This window comes from Periophthalmus magnuspinnatus, chromosome 19 (genome assembly GCF_009829125.3).
Source record: "Periophthalmus magnuspinnatus isolate fPerMag1 chromosome 19, fPerMag1.2.pri, whole genome shotgun sequence".
In the NCBI taxonomy this organism is placed as follows: Eukaryota; Metazoa; Chordata; class Actinopteri; order Gobiiformes; family Gobiidae; genus Periophthalmus; species Periophthalmus magnuspinnatus.
In genome coordinates this window covers 19,479,122-19,501,310 of record NC_047144.1, presented here as the reverse complement: position 1 = coordinate 19,501,310, position 22,189 = coordinate 19,479,122, and the positions used below count along the sequence as shown (strand labels likewise).

At 42.1% G+C, this 22,189-nt stretch overlaps 1 protein-coding gene across 3 annotated transcripts; it reads right to left on the bottom strand.

Annotated features, from left to right (window-relative positions):
- Positions 1-8,794: 8,794 nt before the first annotated feature.
- On the bottom strand, positions 8,795-22,138 carry LOC117387163 (prolyl 4-hydroxylase subunit alpha-1-like). 3 transcript variants are annotated; one of them, XM_033984590.2, is made up of 16 exons: positions 22,000-22,138; positions 19,305-19,397; positions 18,978-19,064; positions 18,122-18,218; positions 17,119-17,270; positions 15,952-16,089; positions 15,395-15,673; positions 14,647-14,831; positions 14,187-14,363; positions 13,193-13,263; positions 12,357-12,456; positions 11,890-11,943; positions 11,364-11,429; positions 11,202-11,270; positions 10,461-10,557; positions 8,795-10,186 (listed from the first exon to the last, which is right to left on the bottom strand). In XM_033984590.2, exons 3-16 carry the CDS (start codon positions 19,057-19,059, stop codon positions 10,116-10,118), a joined length of 1,638 nt encoding a protein of 545 aa, XP_033840481.1. In that variant the 5' UTR covers positions 19,060-19,064; positions 19,305-19,397; positions 22,000-22,138; the 3' UTR covers positions 8,795-10,115. The 3 variants fall into 3 exon arrangements, with proteins under 3 accessions (XP_033840481.1, XP_055085655.1, XP_055085656.1); XM_055229680.1 differs by lacking the exons at positions 19,305-19,397; positions 22,000-22,138 and adding an exon at positions 19,278-19,296 and having other exon boundaries at positions 8,806-10,186; XM_055229681.1 differs by lacking the exons at positions 18,978-19,064; positions 19,305-19,397 and having other exon boundaries at positions 8,806-10,186; positions 22,000-22,132.
- Between the last annotated feature and the right edge of the window lie 51 nt (positions 22,139-22,189).

Sequence of the window (22,189 nt, the reverse complement as noted above, 5' to 3'; positions counted from 1 at the left end):
CTATTACCTTTTTTATTAATGCCATATCAATATCATGACAATCTCTGGATGTCTTACCTTTACACTTGAGAACAATGCTTGTCACCTCCTGAACATTTGTTGCAGATAAAAACATAGAATGTGGATTTTGATCAATACTTATCCTACACTGACAAGCTTTATTATCATGAATTTTTGCAGCCAGCTGTGAACCCACGTTAATAAAGAAATGATTAAAGCTATTGGTTACATCACTCATGTTATGAATTTCACCATTTGTATTGTTAAAGTAATCCGGATATACAGACTTTCTAGCTTCTTGTTTAATTAGACTATTCAATGTCTTCCACATTCCTTTCATATTACTTCTATTTTCATATAACTGTTTTCTATAATATAACTTCTTACTCGTTCTAATTATGTCTGTTAATTTGTTTTTATATTTCTTATATCTCTCTTCATCTTCTTTTGTTTTAGAATTGACAAATTTCCTATACAAATTATTTTTCTTTTTACAAGCATTCATTATTCCTTTTGTCAACCAAGGGTTGTCTGCGTTTTTGCTTTTTGTTTTAAATTCCTTAACAGGACAATGTTTCTTATACAAAACCATGAATATATCCAAAAAAGTAGTATATGCTTTATCAACATCTGTTTCATTGAAGACTGAGCTCCAATCTTGGAGCAATAAACTATTATTCAATTCATTTGTTGCTTCTTCGGTTATAATTCTTTTACAGACTAATTTACTCTCACGTCTCATTTTTTTTATATCATAATCGTAAACAGCAAAAACAGGTAAATGGTCAGTAATATCACAGATAAAGATGCCACTGGATATTTGATTATCCATGACATTTGTGAAGATATTATCAATGACTGTAGCACTGTGCGAAGTTATTCTGCTTGGTCTAGTTATTGTTGGGTAGAGGGACATGGAGAACATAGTATTTGTGAAGTCCTCTATACTTTTCTGTCTGGTTGGATTTAATAAGTCTATGTTGTAATCGCCACAGATGAATAATGTTTTTTGATTGGCAGTGGAAAAAAGTTTCTCTATCCATTCATTAAAAATGTCAATATTTGAACCGGGTGCTCGATAAACAACGCTCACCAGAATGTTTTTCTTTTTTCCATTTAGCAGTTCAACAGTTAAGCATTCCATGATTCCATCTAATGCAAGTGTCATGTTGGTTAATTCCACATATCTGAGTGAGTTATGAATATAGAGAGCAACCCCACCCCCAGTTTTATTTTCCCTATTTTTGTACACAAGTTTGTACTCTTCAAGATCAAAGTCTATGCCTTTATCAATATTGAACCATGTTTCAGTTATTGCTATAATACTAAAGGGATAATTAAAATGTTGCAAATATTCTCTGATAGAGGGAAAATTTGCATACATACTTCTGCTGTTAACATGTATGATTGATAATTTGCCCTCTATTTCCACATTGTTTTCAAACTGTTCTTGATCAATATAACTACATTTATTAAACACAGAAGAGAGAAAATGTGCATCTGGGTCTATATCTGCAGCTGGATCAATTGTGTCTTCTTCATTTACAAAAGTGTCCAGATCCAATTGAAGGAGTTCTTGCGATGTGTCCATGCCATTGCTTTCAGTTACAACTGAGTGTGAAAAACTACTTGGTGTAGTGAGCATGGGATGTGTAGTGAGTTACCTTGCGTTCATGTCAGTATTTATCAAGTTCTTCTTTACTCCTCACCATTAAGACTTTTGCTTCCTCCGGAGTCCCATTAAGTTTAATAAAGATCTTGCAGTTCCTTACCCAAGTGTGTTGTATTTTGTGCTCTCTTCTTAGCAGTCGTGCCTTCTTGGCAATTTCAGCATTTCTCCTCGTCAGGTGGTCGTTCATGAAGACGTTCGTTCCTTTTAATTTCCGTCCTTGTTTCAGAAGGGCGAGCTTGTTTTTTCGGTTGACGAACCGCATAATGACGGCTGGTGATCTCCCATTTCCAGTGGGCAGTGGATGGCAGGCCTCGATGTCTTCCAGGTCCATCTCTATCTCTATTTTCACTGTGTCTGGGTGGAGTTTGCATGTTTTCCCTGAGTTTAGATGGAGTTTACACATTTTTCCTGTGTCTAGGTGGAGTTTGCACATTTTCCCTGTGTCTGAGTGGAGTTTGCACATTTTCCCTGTGTCTAGGTGGAGTTTGCACATTTCCCCTGTGTCTGGGTGGAGTTTGCACATTTTCATTGTGTCTGAGTGGAGTTTGCATGTTTTCCCTGCGTCTAGGTGGAGTTTGCACATTTTCCCTGTGTCTAGGTGGAGTTTGCACATTTTCCCTGTATCTGGGTGGAGTTTGCACATTTTCCCTGTGTCTGGGTGGAGTTTGCATGTTCGTCCTGTGTCTGGGTGGAGTTTGCACATTTTCCCTGTGTCTGGGTGGAGTTTGCATGTTCGTCCTGTGTCTGGGTGGAGTTTGCACATTTTCCCTGTGTCTGAGTGGAGTTTGCACATTTTCCCTGTGTCTGAGTGGAGTTTGCACATTTTCCCTGTGTCTGAGTGGAGTTTGCACATTTTCCCTGTGTCTGAGTGGAGTTTGCACATTTTCCCTGTGTCTGGGTGGAGTTTGCACATTTTCCCCGTGTCTGGGTGGAGTTTGCATGTTCTCCCTGTGTCTGAGTGGGTTCAAAACATGCACAGTTGGCAAAGCAAAGCAAGGCGAGTTTATTTGTACTGCGCAGTTCATACACAAGGTTATTCAAACGCTTTACAGGTCAAATCCTCCAGGTGAGGTACTCCTGACAAAGAGTAGCTCAAGATCTGGAGACGGTTCCCCTGCTCCTGATTGTTTCACCCAGATACACTGAAAGACGGGTCAAATTTAACCCAGAGACACTGAACAATGGGTCAAATACAGGTTTAACCCAGAGACACTGGGTCAAACTCAGTGACTCCTCTCAGACCGGAATCCCCCTCAGTGACGCGGCTCGAGACTCCACCTGCTGGAAAAACACAGCTGTGCGCTTCTATAAAAACCCTGCTCTAAACTTAGCCCTGTTAGCCTTAGCTTTAGCGTTAGTCTTTAGCTCATTGTATTTGTGGAGCTAATTATAGCTTTCACACTCCTTTTGTTTGGAAACAGCTGAAACTGAGGCGCTGTCCAATCAGAGCGCAGCATCCCCACAGCGCCTCTTCTGATTGGTCCAAACGCTCCCACATCAATGCTCAGAGAAATTATGAAAAAGTTATATCTGGATTTATTTATTAAAAGAGACATATTCTACAAAATTGACTTTTCAGAGGTTTTAACCATGTCACAGCTGTTTTTCTATGTATTCACCCAAAGTTACATTTTGAGTGATTCGTGCATGTTGCAATCTTACATCGTGCATCTTTATTCGCTTATTTTCAAGACGCCATTTTGCCGATCTACGCTCTTTTTCACCGCCACCAACATACGCCCCACTGCTCTGTGCTTACTTTGCTCTCCAGTTTTATTTTCTTAATCAGTGATACACATAGGATTCAGCAGCGTGGTTGTTTTTGGTACAAATGACAAAAAAAAAATCTGCTACTCTCACTTGTGTTGTGCAGAAAAAAATAAAATAATAAAAAATAAATAAATAAAAAATAAACGCAATAATAATAATAATAATAATAGTCGTTATTACAAAAAAACATAAAATAGTTAAATATTTTGAATAGATCATTTATTAATAATTCATCGTCCCTGTGCTGGGAAATCCGGGTTCACCTCTGTGTCTCTTGAGCCAGGAATAATAAAACCCGACTCTGTCCATCTTAAAGTTCAAGTTTCACAACAAGATGAAATCTGCCCGGCGACAGAGGGCAAAGGTTAAACACATTATATACAGGGGTCAAGGGTCACAGTGAGCTCATCATACTGTAGCAGAATGTTTATCCTGGACCCTGCTTCCAGTAAGGAGGTTGTGGGTTTGACTCCTGATGTGTGTGTGTGTGTGGAGTGTGTTGCTGGAGGTTGTGGGTTAGACTCCTGATGTGTGTGAGTGGAGTGTGTTGCTGGAGGTTGTGGGTTAGACTCCTGATGTGTGTGTGTGAGTGGAGTGTGTTGCTGGAGGTTGTGGGTTAGACTGCTGATGTGTGTGAGTGGAGTGTGTTGCTGGAGGTTGTGGGTTAGACTCTTGATGTGTGTGAGTGGAGTGTGTTGCTGGAGGTTGTGGGTTAGACTCCTGATGTGTGTGAGTGGAGTGTGTTGCTGGAGGTTGTGGGTTAGACTCTTGATGTGTGTGTGTGTGGAGTGTGTTGCTGGAGGTTGTGGGTTAGACTCCTGATGTGTGTGATTGGAGTGTGTTGCTGGAGGTTGTGGGTTAAACGCTGTGGTTCCCATCAGGCTAAAGTCCAGTGGAAAAAAAGCCTCAGACTGGAGACAGCTGACGGTAAAACAGATTATTCCAGTGTTGTGAATAGTTACGTTGTCGGATTATGAGCTCACGAGACTTCAGGGACAGAGATTTAAAAATAATATATTTTCCAAAGATTAAACAGAATCAGGTTTTTTTTTTAATGCAATTTAATCAACGATGGGATATACCCTAATTCAGCCAGGACTAAACCAGGACTAAACCAGGACTAAACTAGGACTAAACCAGGACAAAAAACAGGTCTAAAGCAGGACTAAACTAGGACAGAACCAGGACTAAACTAGGACTAAACCAGGCCTAAACCAGGACTAAACCAGGACTAAACTAGGACTGAACCAGGACTGAACTAGGACTAAACCAGGACTAAACCAGGACTAAACCAGGACTGAACCAGGACTGAACCAGGACTGAACTAGGACTAAACCAGGACTAAACTAGGACTGAACCAGGACAGAACTAGGACTAAACCAGGACTAAACCAGGACTGAACCAGGACTAAACTAGGACTGAACCAGGACTAAACTAAGACTAAACTAGGACTAACCCTGGACAAATAACAGGTCTAAACCAGGACCAAACCAAAACTAAATCAGGACAAAACCAGGTCTAAACCGGGATTAAACCAGGACTAAACTAGGACTAAACCAGGACAATAAACAGGTCCAAACTAGGACTAAATTATAACTAAACCACGACAAGAACCAGGTCTAAACCAGGACTAAATCGGGACAAACCCTAAACTAAATCAGGATTAAACCAGGTTGAATCAGGATAAAACTAAACTAGGACTGAATTAGAACTAAACCAGGACAAAAAACAGGACTAAACCAAGACTAAATCAGGATTAAACCACAACTAAACCAGGACTAAACCAGGACTAAACTAGGACTGAACAAGGTCTAAACCAAGACTACATCAGGTCTGGACCGGGACTAAACCAAGTCTGGACCGGGACTAAACCAGGACAAAAACTAAGACTAAACCAGGACAAATCGAGGACTAAACCAGGACTAAACCAGGACTGAACTAGGACGGAACAAGGTCTAAACCAGCACTAAACCAAATCTGGACAGGGACTAAACCAGGTCTGGACCAGGACTTGGGAAACCCCTGGACTTATTTCGGTCTCTAGTGGTAAACTCTTCCTCTCGGGGTTGAAGGCCGAGGTCACACGTGTCTCTGGGTCAAACTCAGTGAAATTCTCTGACGTCATTTGTTTATTTCACACAAACTTAAAGTCTCTGTACCTGATTTTGAGCATGATTTTTCCCTCTTTAAACTAAATCTCTTTGCACAAACTGTCCATGAAGCAGCTGTTTAAATACCTTTTGTGCACCGTTGTAAGTAAATATCTCGGCCTCCTTGTGCTTAGACTCCGGGGGCGGATCTGTTGTCACGTACGTTGTTTTGTTTCTTTTCAAATGTCGTCTTCATAAATAACTCACACGTGAACAGCTCCGGTTTCACTTTGCGCCAAAAGATTTAAATTAAAACAGATTTGCACCTCGTTTAGACCACCTGTCTCCAAACCGGGGTGCAGGAATCTAACCCGCAACCTCAGGATAAATAACCGATCTGCCACAGTAACACAGTGAGGACTTTACACACTCCACTCAGAGACATCAGGAGTCTAACCCACAACCTCAGGATAACCACTCTGCCACAGCCACACCGGGGGGGCACTCGCACACTGGGAGAGTAACCCGCAACCTCGATGACCCGGTGTGAAAATAGCAGAGCACCTGTTGTAGTGACGCACTTCCTCCAGTAGGACGTGTTTATTTATTTTCACATCCTTCGAAACCGGACGAGATTCTGAAGGACACAAAACTGCAGCAAAACAATCCAAGAAAAGTACATCGTAGTTTACAAACACCCTGAGAGTCATAGGTATTGGTACTTTGCGGATGATGTCAACAATGCTCTCTAGGGGGTGTGATGCTAACTGGAGGCACTGCTCTGTCTAAAGTACAAACCAGAACCTCGGACTCTCACGTTTCTGTTGAAAATCAAACACCTAAACAGGACCAGTTTTAATCCATTTTGTATTTTTTTCCTTGAGTTTTCAGACCATCTTAAGACTGTTTTTTGGCTGCTAACATGTGCGCCGTGTCGCCATGGTAACCGCTGAACATTCTGCCATAGACAACCATGCAGAACGCTTTCAGTGACGCTGGGGGGGGGGGGGGTCTGCATTTCCGAGACTGGGGCAGATTTCCCCATTGATCACGTGGTACTTTACCTTGAAATATAGTTTATTTTAAGTTTAAGTGAAGTTATTTTAAGTTTAAGTTTATTTATAAATGTTGAACCTGATCATTTTTATTAGTGACTTGACCCAAGAACTCGCTGCTTTTGAACAATATTCGCTTTAGCTGCCTCCATCTGTATTAAATATGATCGATGCTTTGCAGTAAAATCATGTTGGGGGTGTTCTACGTGTATGTCTATGGCGTAATGTTCAGCAGCTATCATGGAAACACAATGCACACAAACGAAAAAGCAAAAAAAAGTGTTTAGATGGTCTGAAACTCAAGAAAAAATACAAAATACAGCACATTTTCAGGAGCCTGTGATCAGCGGTTCATCGTCCTGCCGTTTTCAATAAAAAGATGAAAGTAACTAACTGAAAAATGTTGGCTAACGCTAGCTAGCTTGTGATTGTAACGTTATTTGAGAGGGATTTGTTTAACAGCACAAATCAGCTCACGTGTCGTAGCTCCGCCTCAGTCAGTTCTTTACGGTTAGACTGAAAGCTAAAGTTAAAGTCTCACTTGAGTGGCAGAGCTTCAGACAGAGCAGTGCCCACAGTTAGCATCACACCTCCAGGGAATGTGGATAGCATCAGCTGCAAAGTATCCGTTGGCCTGTAGAATGCTGTGACACTGTCTGAAACGCAGCGATAAATAACACAATGCAGCAGGTGAAATATTATCTGTACGTCCGGTTTAGGTCTGAACGTCGTGCGTGTATTTTCAAACCCAAATCAGCTGCTACTAACTGTTCATAATACACAAAATTAACGCTTTTTAAATGTGCTTTTTGTCACTTTTTTGGTGGATATCCATCACGTGAAGGAATTTTCCACAATATGGTATTAAACTTCTCCATTATCTTATTTATTTCATGTGTTTTTATTGCTCAAAAACACTGAAAAACACTCATTCTTACTGTGAGTGGGCTCGCCTCTCCACAGATCGCACCTCTGTAGTTTGACCTGTGTATCTCCATGTTTGTCTCCGCTCTCCACGGCGATAGATACAAGTAAAAGCTTTGAGTTGAAATGATTGGAACATTTGTGTTTCTTGCACCGTTTCTTCAGATATGATTTAGTTTTTTCTCGTTTTTGTGTTCGCTCGATCGCTCGCTACTTTTACACGAGGCAAAGTGAAGTGTCTTGCCCAAGGACAACAGCGCACAGGATTGAACTGCTGACTAGTAGTAAATGTTATTTGTTCAGAGATAAAACCCCTCTACATCATCTACTTTGACAGTTTTTGCAGCAACATTTTGTTTCTCTATAAACTTTAGTGATGATTTATGCCTGAACTGGAGCTGAATAACCACAAGAGGGCGCCAGAGACATGCAGAATTACAATGGGTCATTATTCAACTTTGTCAGAAGTGGAAGAACAGCCAAAAAAATGAACTCAACTAAGAGTAATGTTACTTTAAAATAATACTAGTAGAAGTACAAAGTAGTGGCCCAAGAAATGACTCAATTGACAGTAAAAACTATTTGAAAAAGTACTACTCAAGTAAGAAAGTAACGCAATATCTGATTTATAATTTATAATTTGAAAAGAATGTAAGTGGAAGGACAAAATATTAAATAATGCACAAAATAAACTGGTATTTTCAAAGGACAGACATAAAAACAAGAGAAACTAAATCAACATAAAGCTTTTGTCACTTGTAAACTTACTCACAGAGGGAAAAATAACCAGAACTTTTACTCAACTAAGACTAGTTACTTCAATAAATATATGACTGAACTAGGAGTAAAAACATGCTGCTGGAAAAGTAGAATTTCTTTAAAAAGTTACTCAAAATAATGCACTGTGGAACTTTTCTGATAGAGGGTTCACAAGCGACCAGATCACAATAAGAAACATGAATGTATATGCAATAAAACACGTCTAATTGAGCAGTTTAAATGTAATGCTGTACTTTGGAACATTCCAGACTAGGGTTGTCAAAAATCCTGAAAGTCTGATACTAATCGATACTAAAACTAGATGTTTATTTGAGGAGGTATCGATACGAAAAAGTCGCATTCAGAGGACAGAAAAGAACCTTTCCTGAATAACTAGTGTGTTTATTATCACTATGGTATTGGAACTGGTATTGAGTCGATTCCTTAGTATCGATATCGAGTTTTAAATGTGATTATCTGAACAACACTGTCTGATTTCATCCCCAAATAATTTCTCAACAGATCCAGTGAAAAATGTCGTTTATTCAGTCAAATTTCATATGATTTTAACAAACTAAAGGAGTGCGGTTAATACTTTTGCATTGGTTTTTGCAGCAACTTTTAACAAAACCGGGTTCATAAAACAGTTTCACATTCAGTCATTGACAAACGTGTAATAGATAAAATATAAATCTGCAGTGAGACACTTAAAGGCACAAGGATTTAAATGTGGAGTGTCTGTTCTCTATAAATTCATGCGGTCTGGTTCCTCTATGGACTTTAAGAGAGGTTTGGGTTAGACTTGGTTTAGTCCTGGTTTAGACCTGGTTCAGTCCTGGTTCAGTCCTGGTTCAGTCCTGGTTCAGTCCTGGTTCAGTCCTGGTTTAGTCCTGGTTTAGTCCTGGTTTAGTCCTGGTTTAGTCCTGGTTTAGACTTGATTTAGCCCTGGTTCAGTCCTGGTTCAGTCTTGATTTAGCCCTGGTTCAGTCCCGGTTTAGTCCTGGTTTAGTCTTGATTTAGCCCTGGTTCAGTCCTGGTTCAGTCCTGGTTCAGTCCTGGTTCAGTCCCGGTTCAGTCCCGGTTTAGTCCTGGTTTAGTTTTGATTTAGCCCTGGTTCAGTCCAGCTTCAGTCCCGCTTTAGTCCCGCTTTAGTCCCGCTTTAGTCCCGCTTTAGTCCCGCTTTAGTCCCGGTTTAGTCCCGGTTTAGTCTCGGTTCATTCCTGGTTTAGTCCCGGTTTAGTCCTGCTTTAGTCCCAGTTCATTCCTGGTTTAGTCCAGGTTTAGTCCTGGTTTAGTCCCGGTTTAGTCCCGGTTTAATCCTGCTTTAGTCCTGCTTTAGTCCTGGTTTAGTACCAGTTTAGTCCCGGTTTAGTCCCGGTTTAGTCCCGGTTTAGTCCCGGTTTAGTCCCGGTTTAGTCCCGGTTCATTCCCGGTTTAGTCCCGGTTTAGTCCCAGTTCATTCCTGGTTTAGTCCAGGTTTAGTCCAGGTTTAGTCCAGGTTTAGTCCTGGTTTAGTCCCGGTTTAGTCCTGCTTTAGTCCTGCTTTAGTCCTGGTTTAGTACCAGTTTAGTCCCGGTTTAGTCCCAGTTCATTCCTGGTGTAGTCCCGGTTTAGTCCCGGTTTAGTCCCGCTTTAGTCCCGCTTTAGTCCCGCTTTAGTCCCGGTTTAGTCCCGGTTTAGTCCCGGTTCAGTCCCGGTTCAGTCCCGGTTCAGTCCCGGTTCAGTCCCGGTTTAGTCCCAGTTCAGTCCCGGTTCATTCCTGGTTTAGTCCCGGTTTAGTCCTCTCTTAGTCCAGGTTGACCATTGTTACAGTAACACAGGAGTGTATGATTTTGGAGGAGAAGGTCAGTCTGTTTCTCTGAGTCCACAGCGTCGTCTGAACTCTTGTCCACGTTCATGGATCCATTTATTAGAAACTGGAAGAAAAAAAAGAGGAACAAAACCTCAGTTTGCAGAATTAATAATAAAATTTGAAGTGTGTTGCTCAAGAGCACGAGGGAAGTATGAACAGTCATATTAGAAAAGTGACATGAAACACAAAAGCACAAATATCACTGTATATTTTGTTTGAAAGTTACGCAGCAGAGCTTTTTTATTTTCTCTTTGCAGGTTTTAAAATAGATGTTTCTTAAGTGTAAATTGTGTTTATATTATAGATTAAACTGATAAATGTGTAAAGATGAGACTGACCCCACTTGTTCCCGAGCAGAACTGGACACGCAGCATGTCGAGTGCGATAGTCTCCTTCTCCACTGGGGAACAGGTTATACCAGAACACGGCTGAGCCCTACACACAAATACAACACACACTCATGTAACACACACTCATTTAACACACAAATACAACACACACTCATGTAACACACACACACACACGTAACACACAAATACAACACACACTCATGTAACACACACTCATGTAACACACAAATACAACACACACTCATGTAACACACAAATACAACACACACTCATGTAACACACAAATACAACACACACTCATGTAACACACAAATACATCACACACTCATGTAACATACACAATAAAACACTTAAAGTTAAACTGAGCAACCACTAAAATGTTCATATTTAAAAACTATAGGTTAGTTACACACACGACGTTACATGTATGTCCCACAGTCACATGTATTTTTATGCCACACTGTGGAATATTATAGCCAAAGGAACAACAATTCCATGGAGACAAGAAAGAGCAGGCCTCCTCCAGGTCAAATACGAGTCAGGTTTGTGGAGGTGCAAGGCCACAATAAGGATGCATGCTTTCTATGTTTAACCAAAACTAAAAACAAAGCACACATGCTTTTAATTTAGTCTATTTTATGGCTAAAAGTTACATCCTGTAGCTTTAATACTAATATAAGATATAATTGACACTATAACACTAAGTACAGAAACATGACTCAAATGCACCTTCTTTGGTTTGATGGACGCTCCTACATCTGTGAAGACGGTGGCGCCCCCTGCCTGTACATCGCTCATCTGCAGCAGGGAAACAAAACTGATTTTACTTAAGTTTATATAAGTTTATTTACATCAAACTCATGATCATGTAAAACAAGAGTTTTTCCTCACGTAGAGAAGCCACGTGGCAACACGATTCCCCGTCCCCAACTCTTCAAACGCATCAGGCTCATCTTTCTACAACACAGAGGAGGAGAGGGTCAGAGGAGGAGGAGAGGGTCAGAGGAGGAGAGGGTCAGAGGAGCAGAAGAGCGGGTCAGAGGAGGAAGAGAGGGACAGAGGAGCAGAGGGTCAGAGGAGGTGAGGGTCAGAGAAGGAGAGGGTCAGAGGAGGAGAGGGTCAGGGGAGGAGAGGGTCAGAGGAGGAGAGGGTCAGAGGAGCAGAGGAGCGGGTCAGAGGAGCAGAGGAGAGGGTCAGAGGAGCTGAGGAGAGGGACAGAGGAGCAGAGGGTCAGAGGAGGTGAGGGTCAGAGAAGGAGAGGGTCAGAGGAAGAGAGGGTCAGAGGAAGAGAGGGTCAGAGGTGCAGAGGGTCAGAGGAGGAGAGGGTCAGAGGAGGAGAGGGTCAGAGGAGCAGAGGAGCGGGTCAGAGGAGCAGAGGAGAGGGTCAGAGGGTCAGATGAAGTAGAGGATGTCTTACTCGTCCAAAATCAAAATGTGGTTCATACTGTCCTCCAACGCCGTAGTTCGCCACCTAAAAGAACCGAACGGTGTAAAAATATAAAGTACTTCATTAAAACATAGTTACAAATTATGTATCCGAGCAAAACGTCTATTGCTTCACTACAGACAGACTGTACAAGCCGAGGTCAAAATAAATCTGCTGTGTACTGTCTGCATCTAATTATAAAGCATTTTATTGTGCGAGAATCAGGAAGTGCTTATTAGCATTCTAGTTCTGGTCCCTGACAGTTAATAAACTAAATAAATAAACTCATCGTGGTGAATAATTAGGATGCTCTGAATGCATAAGGTCAGTGAGAAATAACTTTGGGCCACTAAGACGGTAAAAATCAGGTACAAAGACTTTAACTTCAGTGTGGTACTTAAGATCACTTTGTTTACATATATATATTTATAAGTACTATCTGTATTTGTAGTAGTGACCTGCAGGTCTTCGGCCGTGGACACGTCGAGTCCTGTCACTGCCTCAATCCTCCAGTTTATCTGATCCACCACTGGGTGTTCAAACGAGCCCAACCACGCACTGAGAAGAGAGAGGAATGTAAGTACTACAAATACTACTACAAATACTACTACAAATACTACTACTACGACCACGCACTGAGAAGAGACAGAGGAATGTAAGTACTACGAATACTACTACAAATACTACTACTACGACCACGCACTGAGAAGAGACAGAGGAATGTAAGTACTACGAATACTACTACAAATACTACTACTACGACCACGCACTGAGAAGAGACAGAGGAATGTAAGTACTACGAATACTACTACAAATACTACTACTACGACCACGCACTGAGAAGAGACAGAGGAATGTAAGTACTACGAATACTACTACAAATACTACTACTACGACCACGCACTGAGAAGAGATAGAGGAATGTAAGTAATACGAATACTACTACAAATACTACTACTATGACCACACACTGAGAAGAGACAGAGGAATGTAAGTACTACGAATATGCACTGAGAAGAGACAGAGGAATGTAAGTACTACGAATACTACTAATACTGCTACACCAAGCAGCATTTGGCCCGTCCTTCAGTATCTCTGGGTTGTGAGGATCAGTGGGTCCCGTCTCCAGATTTTGAGCTCGTCTTGGTCAGAACTACGTCAGCTGGAGGATTTGAGCTGTTGTGAATGTTTTGGGTTGACGGGAGAAACTGGAGTGTCAGGAGGAAACCCACACAGACACAGAGAGAACATGCAAACTCCACAGAGAAAGGCCTGAGCGTGGACCGGGTCTTACCTCTTGGAGACCCTGTAGTGAGCCGTGGTGAGTTTTCCGGTCTGCGGGTCGTGAACTGTGGCTCGTTTCAGCTGCAGTGCGATAAAAAAATGAACAAAAATGCGGTTTAGTGCTAGAGTGTTTCAATAATGTTAATGACTAATTAATAACAAACTAATCATAATTATACTGTATTTTCTGGACTATAAATTGCACTTTTTGGCCAGAGGTTTGGTCGGGAGGGCGACTTATACTCAGATGCGACTTATATGTGAAATTAAAATATATAATTTCACATCTTCATGCACTTTAAGCTTGTGTACCAGTATCTACTCGTCCTGTAACATTGAACATTTTTTATTTCAACATTACGGTGATTAAAAGTATGGAAGCCCGTTTCCGCCATGAAAAAAAAAAAAAAAAAAAGCCCCACAGAAAGTCAAAATTACGAGTTTTAAACTTGTAATTATGAGTTTAAAACTCGTAATTAGGACGTTTAAAGTCTTGATTGAGCTTGTAGCACATTGCAACTGAGTGTACAGAGCAGAGGAGACAGGGGGAGGACTGTTATGTTTATCACCTACGTACTTTTATAAATGAATAAATTAAGCTCCAGTAAAGTTTCTGGCATCTTGAACAAATCAGTGGGCCCTGAGTGCTGTTCTGACCACTGCTTTGTGCCGTGAGCGCTTTTCTGACCACTCACGAGCTGTGCTCTGGGTCTGTGAGCGCTCGTCCTCCTGGTCTGAGCAGAGTTGAGCTGGTCACAACCCCTGCTGGTGTATTGAGGAAATTATCAAAATACCAAATACATTTAATCAAAATTGATAAGGGTCACATTTTGTAAATGTTACATTCCCCAAATTACGAGTTTTAAACTCGTAATTTTAATTAAACTAATAATTAGTAGTTTTTAAACTCCTAATTACGAGTTTAAAACAAATAATTACGAGTTTAAAACTAATAATTACAAGTTTAAAACTTGAGTAAGTTTTTAGTAGTTTTTGTTTCTTACTCTGGGCGTGGCGAGCTCTTTGACACGCTCCATCTCGCGCTCAGAGACGACGTCATGGTAACGCACGATCCGGGGGCGGTCCCACTCCTCCTCCTGTTTGACAGGACCAATCAGGAGGCTCGGGTGGCCGTTGTTGTCGTGGTAACGGCAGAAGAGGCGGCTCTGTCTCCGAGGAGTCTGAAACACAGAGGAGATGTGTGTCAGATGCCCTCCCTGTGTGCCAGATGCCCTCCTTGTGTGCCAGATGCCCTCCTTGTGTGTCAGATGCCCTCCCTGTGTGTCAGATGCCCTCCCTGTGTGTCAGATGCCCTCCCTGTGTGTCAGATGCCCTCCCCGTGTGTCAGATGCCCTCCCTGTGTGTCAGATGCTCCCTCCCTGTGTGTCAGATGCCCTCCCTGTGTGTCAGATGCCCTCCCTGTGTGTCAGATGCCCTCCCTGTGTGTCAGATGCCCTCCCTCACCATCCGGATGCCCTCCCCTCTGCACAGCCTCTCATAGGCCTTCCTCTCAGGCAGGTAGTCGTCAGAGCGCTCCCTGTCTGCTCCTGTCGCCTCTGCTCCTCTTTCCTCTGCTCCTGTCTGTCTGTGTTTGGAGAGTTGATACTCGAAATACTTCAGGTTTCCGTTTGCTCGTTGGTGAGAGGGGTCTGAAACCAGAGGAAAATCGGTTCAGATTAAACTAAAACCAGGACTAAATCAGGACTACACCAGGACTACACCAGGATTGAACCGGAACTGAACCAGGACTTAAACAAAACTAAGCAGGACTAAACCAGAATCCAACCAAGACTACCCCAGGACTAACCTGGGACTAAACCGGGACTAAACTGGGACTTAACTTGGGGTAAATCAGGGCCAAACCGGGATTAAACCAGGATTAAACTGGGAGTAAACCAGGACTAAACCAAGACTAAACAGGATTAAACCAGAACCCAACCAAGACTACTCTAAGACTACCCCAGGACTAAACTGGGATTAAACCGGGATTAAACTAAACTGGAACTGAACAGGGACTGAACCACCCCAAGACTACCCCAGAAATAAACCAAGACTAAGCAGAACTGAACCAAAACCCAAACAGGACTACCCCAGGACTACCCTAGGACTACCCCAGGACTACCCCAGGACTAAACCAGGACTAAACCAGGACTAAACCAGGACTAAAAAAGGACTAAACCAGGACTAAACCAGGATTACAGCAGGACTGTACCGAGCTGCAGCAGTCTCTTGGTGTAGTGCAGCGCCCTCTCTAGTGCCCCCTGCTGATACACAGAATAGCCGAGATAGTCCAGGACAGTTTTCACGTCCACAGTCCCGGTCTCAGTCTTGGTCTCCGTCTCGGTCTCAGTCTCAGTCTCGAGCTGCTTCAGGGCCTGTTCCATCCACAGAGTCGTGTGGAGGTAGTCGGCCTCGGAGTACGCCACCCTGCCCAGGTCGAAACAGTCCTCCACCGAGAGCCCAGAGGAGAGAGGGGGGTCAAAGGAGCTGCCTGGAGGTCAAAATGTCTCAGTTAATGGTCAAACAAAAATAAGACCCTTAAACTAGGAACTTTAGACTGTATTAATGTATATGAAATATTTGTGCAGGATCAGCAGTAGTGAAGTAGTATTCTAAAGTAGTAATAGCAGTATTAGTAGCTACTATTGCCACAGCTGGACCAATACGTCTGAGGCAGCAGTGTCTTCAGTATCCAGCTGCAGCAATAGTGTGAGTAGGTTTTATTGTTAGAAGTAGTAGTAGTGGTAGTAGTAGCAGTAGTAGTAGTACCTGGTATCCTCCCTGTTGCTATGGTTTCTGTGTCCAGCCTGTACGTGTCTTGGAGTCGGATCAGGGCGTTGGCGGCCCCGGTTTGATCCTCGTCCGTTGGGAAAAACTGTCTCTGAATCGTCAAGTTTGAAATAAAACCTGAAAAAGGAGGAGAAAAACATGAGGAGCAGCTGTGATCAGGTCTGAACTAAACATGTTCGGCCATAGACTTACATAAAGATTCTCTCTCATTCAATGTATTTTCTTCTTTAATTTTTACCACTTTCTACATTTTATATACACGCGGAAAACATCAAATATATGACGCAAATATATGGAATTATGTAGTAAAGAAAAATAGCTGATTTTTCCCCTGAGACTAAACTGAAAACACTATTACGTAACATTTCTAAAGGTGGGACCAATGCCATCTGTTACACTCATACTAAATATACACAATTACGAGCAATATAGATGCTCATTATCAAAAAAAATGTTTTATTGTGTATTTTATTATTATTTTTTTTACCAAACTATTACACAGGGAAGCTTTAAAATGTTAGTTTGCTCTTCTTAAGCCCTGGTTTCAGAGCCAAAAGAAATCCTAAGTCTAAACCAGGACTAAACCAGGACAAAACCAGGAATAAACCAGGACTAAACCAGGACGAAACCAGGACTAAACCAGGACTAAACCAGGACTAAAACAGGACTAAAACAGGACTAAAACAGGACTAAAACAGGACTAAAACAGGACTAAAACCAGGACTAAACCAGGACGAAACCAGGACTGAACCAGGACTGAACCAGGACTGAACCAGGACTGAACCAGGACGAAACCAGGACGAAACCAGGACTGAACCAGGAATAAACCAGGACTAAACCAGGACTAAACTAGGAAGAAACCAGGACTAAAACAGGACTAAAACAGGACTAAACCCGGACGAAACCAGGACGAAACCAGGACTAAACCAGGACTAAAACAGGACTAAACCAGGACTAAACCAGGACTAAAACAGGACTAAAACAGGACTAAAACAGGACTAAAACCGGGTGAAACCAGGACGAAACCAGGACGAAACCAGGACGAAACCAGGACGAAACCAGGACTAAACCAGGACTAAACCAAGACTAAACCAAGACTAAACCAAGACTAAACCGGGACTAAACCCAGGTCTACCCCAGTCCTACCGTCGCTCATATCGGTGAGCACTAGTGCCTCCAGCTGGCTCCACTCTGTGTTCAGTCTTTTGATGAGTTTAAAGGCATTCACAGGATTCCCCAGAAACAGCTCAGGGTCAAAGGTCGCGGCGGAGGACAGCTCCTGCAGACGATTCGCCCATCTGACAGGAAAAAAGAATAAAAACTGTGAAACTATGTGGTGAATTATATATGCGTATCTGATCTTATACGACTGACCTAACCAGATATAACACAATCTTATACCCCCTAAAAACTAAATCCTAACCTTAACCATAACTTGTTTCCTAACTTAAAAAAAATAAATTAAAAAATAACCCAGTTCCTAAACTTCATAATGACCAATCACAGCCCTCTTGTCCATCCGTCTTAGCCTTTTAGCACTGACCTTGTGTTTTAGAGCCTAAGGTGAACAAACCACAGAGCTTTTCTCTCAGCTGCATGTAACTAAAGTTTGATTTCTGGAGTATTCTTTTGAATGTTCCGATCGCTTTCAGTGAGAGCCGTTCCAGACTGATAATGTGTAGAATTCGCTTCAGAGTGACACATGTATCTATCTGGCTTTGGTGCAGTTAATTTAGACCAAGATCATTCTAAAACTGTATCGGTATTTGTTCAATTGAGTACTTAGTTTCATTGCTTATTTACAGTATAGAATATGTTTCATTTAGATATTTCTGACAAACCTATGAAGTAACATAATCCGTGTTGGAGTAAAAAACACTGCAATTTGAATTTAAGGTCATAAACTTAATATGAGTCTATTGTTCCTTCTATTTGCTTAATCAGCGCACAGAAATCAGGTTTAGAAAAGCTTAGATTTCAGGAAATTTTCCCAGACAAATTTTGAAGGCGACACCAGGGAAGGTATCTGATGTCTGACACACAGGGAGGGCATCTGACACACGGGGAGGGCATCTGACACACGGGGAGGGCATCTGACACACGGGGAGGGCATCTGACACACGGGGAGGGCATCTGAGTCATGTCTTACTGTTTGATTTTGCCGAGTTTATCCTCCTCTGCTCTGATATAATCCTTCAGAGACAAAACCAGGTCTTTCTCCACGAACAGCAGCTCTGTCATCTGACCTGAAATTAAATATGAGACGATACTGTCAGGATTCAGAACAGTCCTGTTGTAGTCCTGTTGTAGTCCTGTTGTAGTCCTGTTGTAGTCCTGTTGTAGTCCTGCTTTAGTCCTGCTTTAGTCCTGCTTTAGTCCTGCTTTAGTCCTGCTTTAGTCCTGTTTTAGTCCTGTTTTAGTCCTGATTTAGTGCTAATTTAGTGCTAATTTAGTACTAATTTAGTACTAATTTATTCCTGTTTTATTCCTGGTTCAGTCCCGGTTCAGTCCCGGTTCAGTCCCGGTTCAGTCCCGGTTCAGTCCTGATTCAGTCCTGGCCTAGTCCTGGCCTAGTCCTGGCCTAGTCCTGGCCTAGTCCTTGCCTAGTCCTGGCCTAGTCCTGATTCAGTCCTGGTTTAGTCTCGGTTTAGTCCTAATTTAGTCCAGGTCTAGTCCTGGTCTAGTCCTGGTCTAGTCCTGGTCTAGTCCTGGTCTAGTCCTGGTCTAGTCCTGGTCTAGTCCTGGTCTAGTCCTAGTCTAGTCCTAGTCTAGTCCTAGTCTAGTCCTGGTCTAGTATTGGTTTAGTCCGTGATTTAACCCAGGTTCAATCCCAGGTTCAGTCCAGGTTCAGTCCCATGAATCAACAAATGAACAACCCTCTTCTAAATGAGTTCATTGAACAAACCTTGAAAACACAGCCCCAAAGAAACAAGACACTTTATAAACAAAACAAAAATAAACTTTAAAAAAATTTAGTACCATTTTTAATTAGACGTTGAACTCACCAACAGAAGTGAAGAAATCACTGTGTGCAGAGGAGCAGACGAAGAGGAGACAGTGAAAGAGCAGAGTCCGGCCCAGCTCCATCGCATCTGACCAGAGAAACCAACAACAACTGCGATAAACAAAAGTTCGGCCCGTCACGGTAACACATTTTGAAGTTCAATATACTGCTGAAGTAATGTAGACCCTAAACGATAATATTAAAACTACCTTCTACGGCTTAAATCTTATCATACAACCAAAAAATAACCAAATGTTTCCCGGTAGTGCAAAAAAAAAATAAAAAATGAAAATGTACACACCGGGAGGGCATCTGAGTCATCTCTTACAGTTTTTGCTGAGATTATCCTCCTCTGCTCAGGTATAATCCTTCAGAGACAAAAGCAGGTCTTTGTCCTCAAACAGCAACTCTGTCATCTGACCTGAAATTAAATATGAGACGATAGTGTCAGGATTCAGAACAGTTCAAAAACACAACTCCAGGTCTGTTTGTGACGAGGAAACATTAAAATACACATCAAAAAATAAAGTAATATGAGCTCTTTAAATTCAGCTTTAGACAGTTTAGTTTATATAGAATCCTGATCTAAAATGCTGCTAAAACCTTTTCAAAAGTAACTAACAACTGGTACTCTGAGAAGTATTTTTTATGTGTAATGTTTACTTTTACTTAAGTTAAAGTGCAGCTACATGGCTAAAAATGTACCCAAGTACTGCATCCAAAAGAAAGAAAGAAAAAAACAAAACAGCGTAGTACTCGTAGTACTCTTTCCACCACGGCATAGTACAAATATAAAATGCAAGATGACAGTTTTATTACTTTGGTTTAGTCCTGGTTTAGTCCTAGTTTAATCCTGGTCTAGTCCTGGTTTAGTATTGGTTAAGTCCCTGGTTTAGTCATGGTTCAGTCCTGATTTAGTCCTGGTTTAGTCATGGTTTAGTCCTGGTTTAGTCCTGGTCTAGTCCTGGTCTAGTATTGGTTAAGTCCCTGGTTTAGTCATGGCTTAGTCATGTTTTAGTCCCATTTTAGTCCCGGTTTAGTCCCGGTTTAGTCCCGGTTTAGTCCCGGTTTAGTCCCGGTTTAGTCCCGGTTTAGCCCTGGGTCAAATCAGGAATTAGTCCTACTTTGGTCTAGCAAACATGTCGTACAATGGGCCAAAACTTTTAAACAAAATAAAGGTGGGAAGTCTGTGAAAGAATCACTTTCTTTTATGTAAATTGTGCAGAACTTTTGGACAAAATTCTCACAGTGTCATAAATATGAAACTCTCTAAAACAAAACTCCCTACTTACTGTAATTTTCAACATATTTTTCAACTTTTCTTCACAAATTGCTTCTTGATTGGTGTAATTTAAATTTACAACAGATATCATACTAACTCAAGTCAAAATTAGAGAATCATAAAACCTGTCATCCATCCATCCATCCATTTTCTTCCACTTATCCGGGGCCGGGTCGCGGGGGCAGCAGTCTAAGCAGGGACTCCCAAACTTCCCTCACCCCAGACACGTCCTCCAGCTGCTCCGGTGGGATCCCAAGGCGTTCCCAGGCCAGAGAGACATAGTCCCTCCAGCGTGTCCTGGGTCTTCCCCGGGGCCTCCTCCCGGTGGGACATGCCCAGAACACCTCCCTAGGGAGGCGTCCAGGAGGCATCCTGAGCAGATGCCCGAGCCACCTCAACTGGTTCCTCTCAACATGTAGGAGCAGCGGCTCTACTCCGAGCTCCTCCCGTGTGACCGAGCTCCTCACCCTATCCCTAAGGGTGCGCCCAGCCACTCTGCGGAGGAAGCCCATTTCAGCCGCTTGTATCCACGACCTTGTCCTTTCGGTCATTACCCAGAGCTCATGACCATAGGTGAGGGTAGGAACGTAGATTGACCGGTAAATCGAGAGCTTTGCCTTTGGGCTCAGCTCCTTCTTCACCACAACCGACCGATACAGCGACCGCATCACTGCAGATGCTGCACCGATCCGCCTGTCAATCTCCCGCTCCATCCTTCCCTCACTCGTGAACAAGACCCCGAGATACTTGAACTCCTCCACTTGGGGCAGAGACTCACCACGCACCTGGAGAGAGCAAACCACCTTTTTCCGGTCGAGAACCATGGCCTCGGATTTGGAGGAGCTGATTCTCATCCCAGCCGCTTTACACTCAGCTGCAAACCGCCCCAGTGCCTGCTGCAGGTCCTGGCTCGATGAAGCCATCAGGAAAACATCATCCGCAAACAGCAGAGATGAAATCCTGTCATATGCACTTTAAATCCTGGTTTAGTTCTGGTTTAGTTCAAGTTCTCCTGGTTAACACTTGGATTAGGTCATTGTAGGATAAATCTGGGTTTACTAATTCTTGGGATTGGCCCTGCTTTGGTTTATTTCTGTATATTTCCACCTCTTACATAGTACAAACATAAAATATAACATTGCAATATGCAAATGACCCATATTATGTAATTTTTCTTATTTTCGTTTCCTCATCAAAAACATACTTTGAATTGTGTTTTGTTTCATTCACATTTTTAACACAGAAACTCTTCATATAAATACATAAATACAAGTGGTATCAAATAAGAAATAACAACACAGCACTAGTAGTAGTAGTAGTAGTGGGAACATTCTATTGCTGTTTACCTGTTGAGATTTGGCATTTTGATAATTTATGATAAAATGAAATTGAACAGGTTGTAAATATTAAATTCAACAGTTCTGTTTAAAGATCAAGTTCACAGACACTTTGAATCAAGACAATGCCACTAAAAATGAAAATAAAGGCAGAAATTAGCTGATTTTCCTGTTAAAATCCGCAGTTTTTCATTGTATTTGTAGATAATAAATATAAAAGTGCCAGGTGTATTTCTGTGTGTCATTAGAAATTATAAATATAACTTTAAAATCCAAAATAAGACGCGACAGGAGGAACATTCTAGAGGAGAGAACCATTAGGATCTGTGACTGAACCCGCGCAGTTTCGCCTCATTTTTGGTAAAATTTAGACAAAATAAACTGTGACATTTATAAAGACTCACCGCGGGAGCCTCAGAAAACGCGCCCGAAGCAGAAACTCTAAAATAAACCGGTAAATTCTGTGAAAAAAGTGAAGTTTTTGAAGAGAAACTGAAACAGAATCCTTCCCCTGCCTGATCCGAGACGTGAACGCAACACAGGGACTTCCGGTGCGGGGGAGGCGCGCGCCCTCTGCAGGAGCGGAGGGGGAAC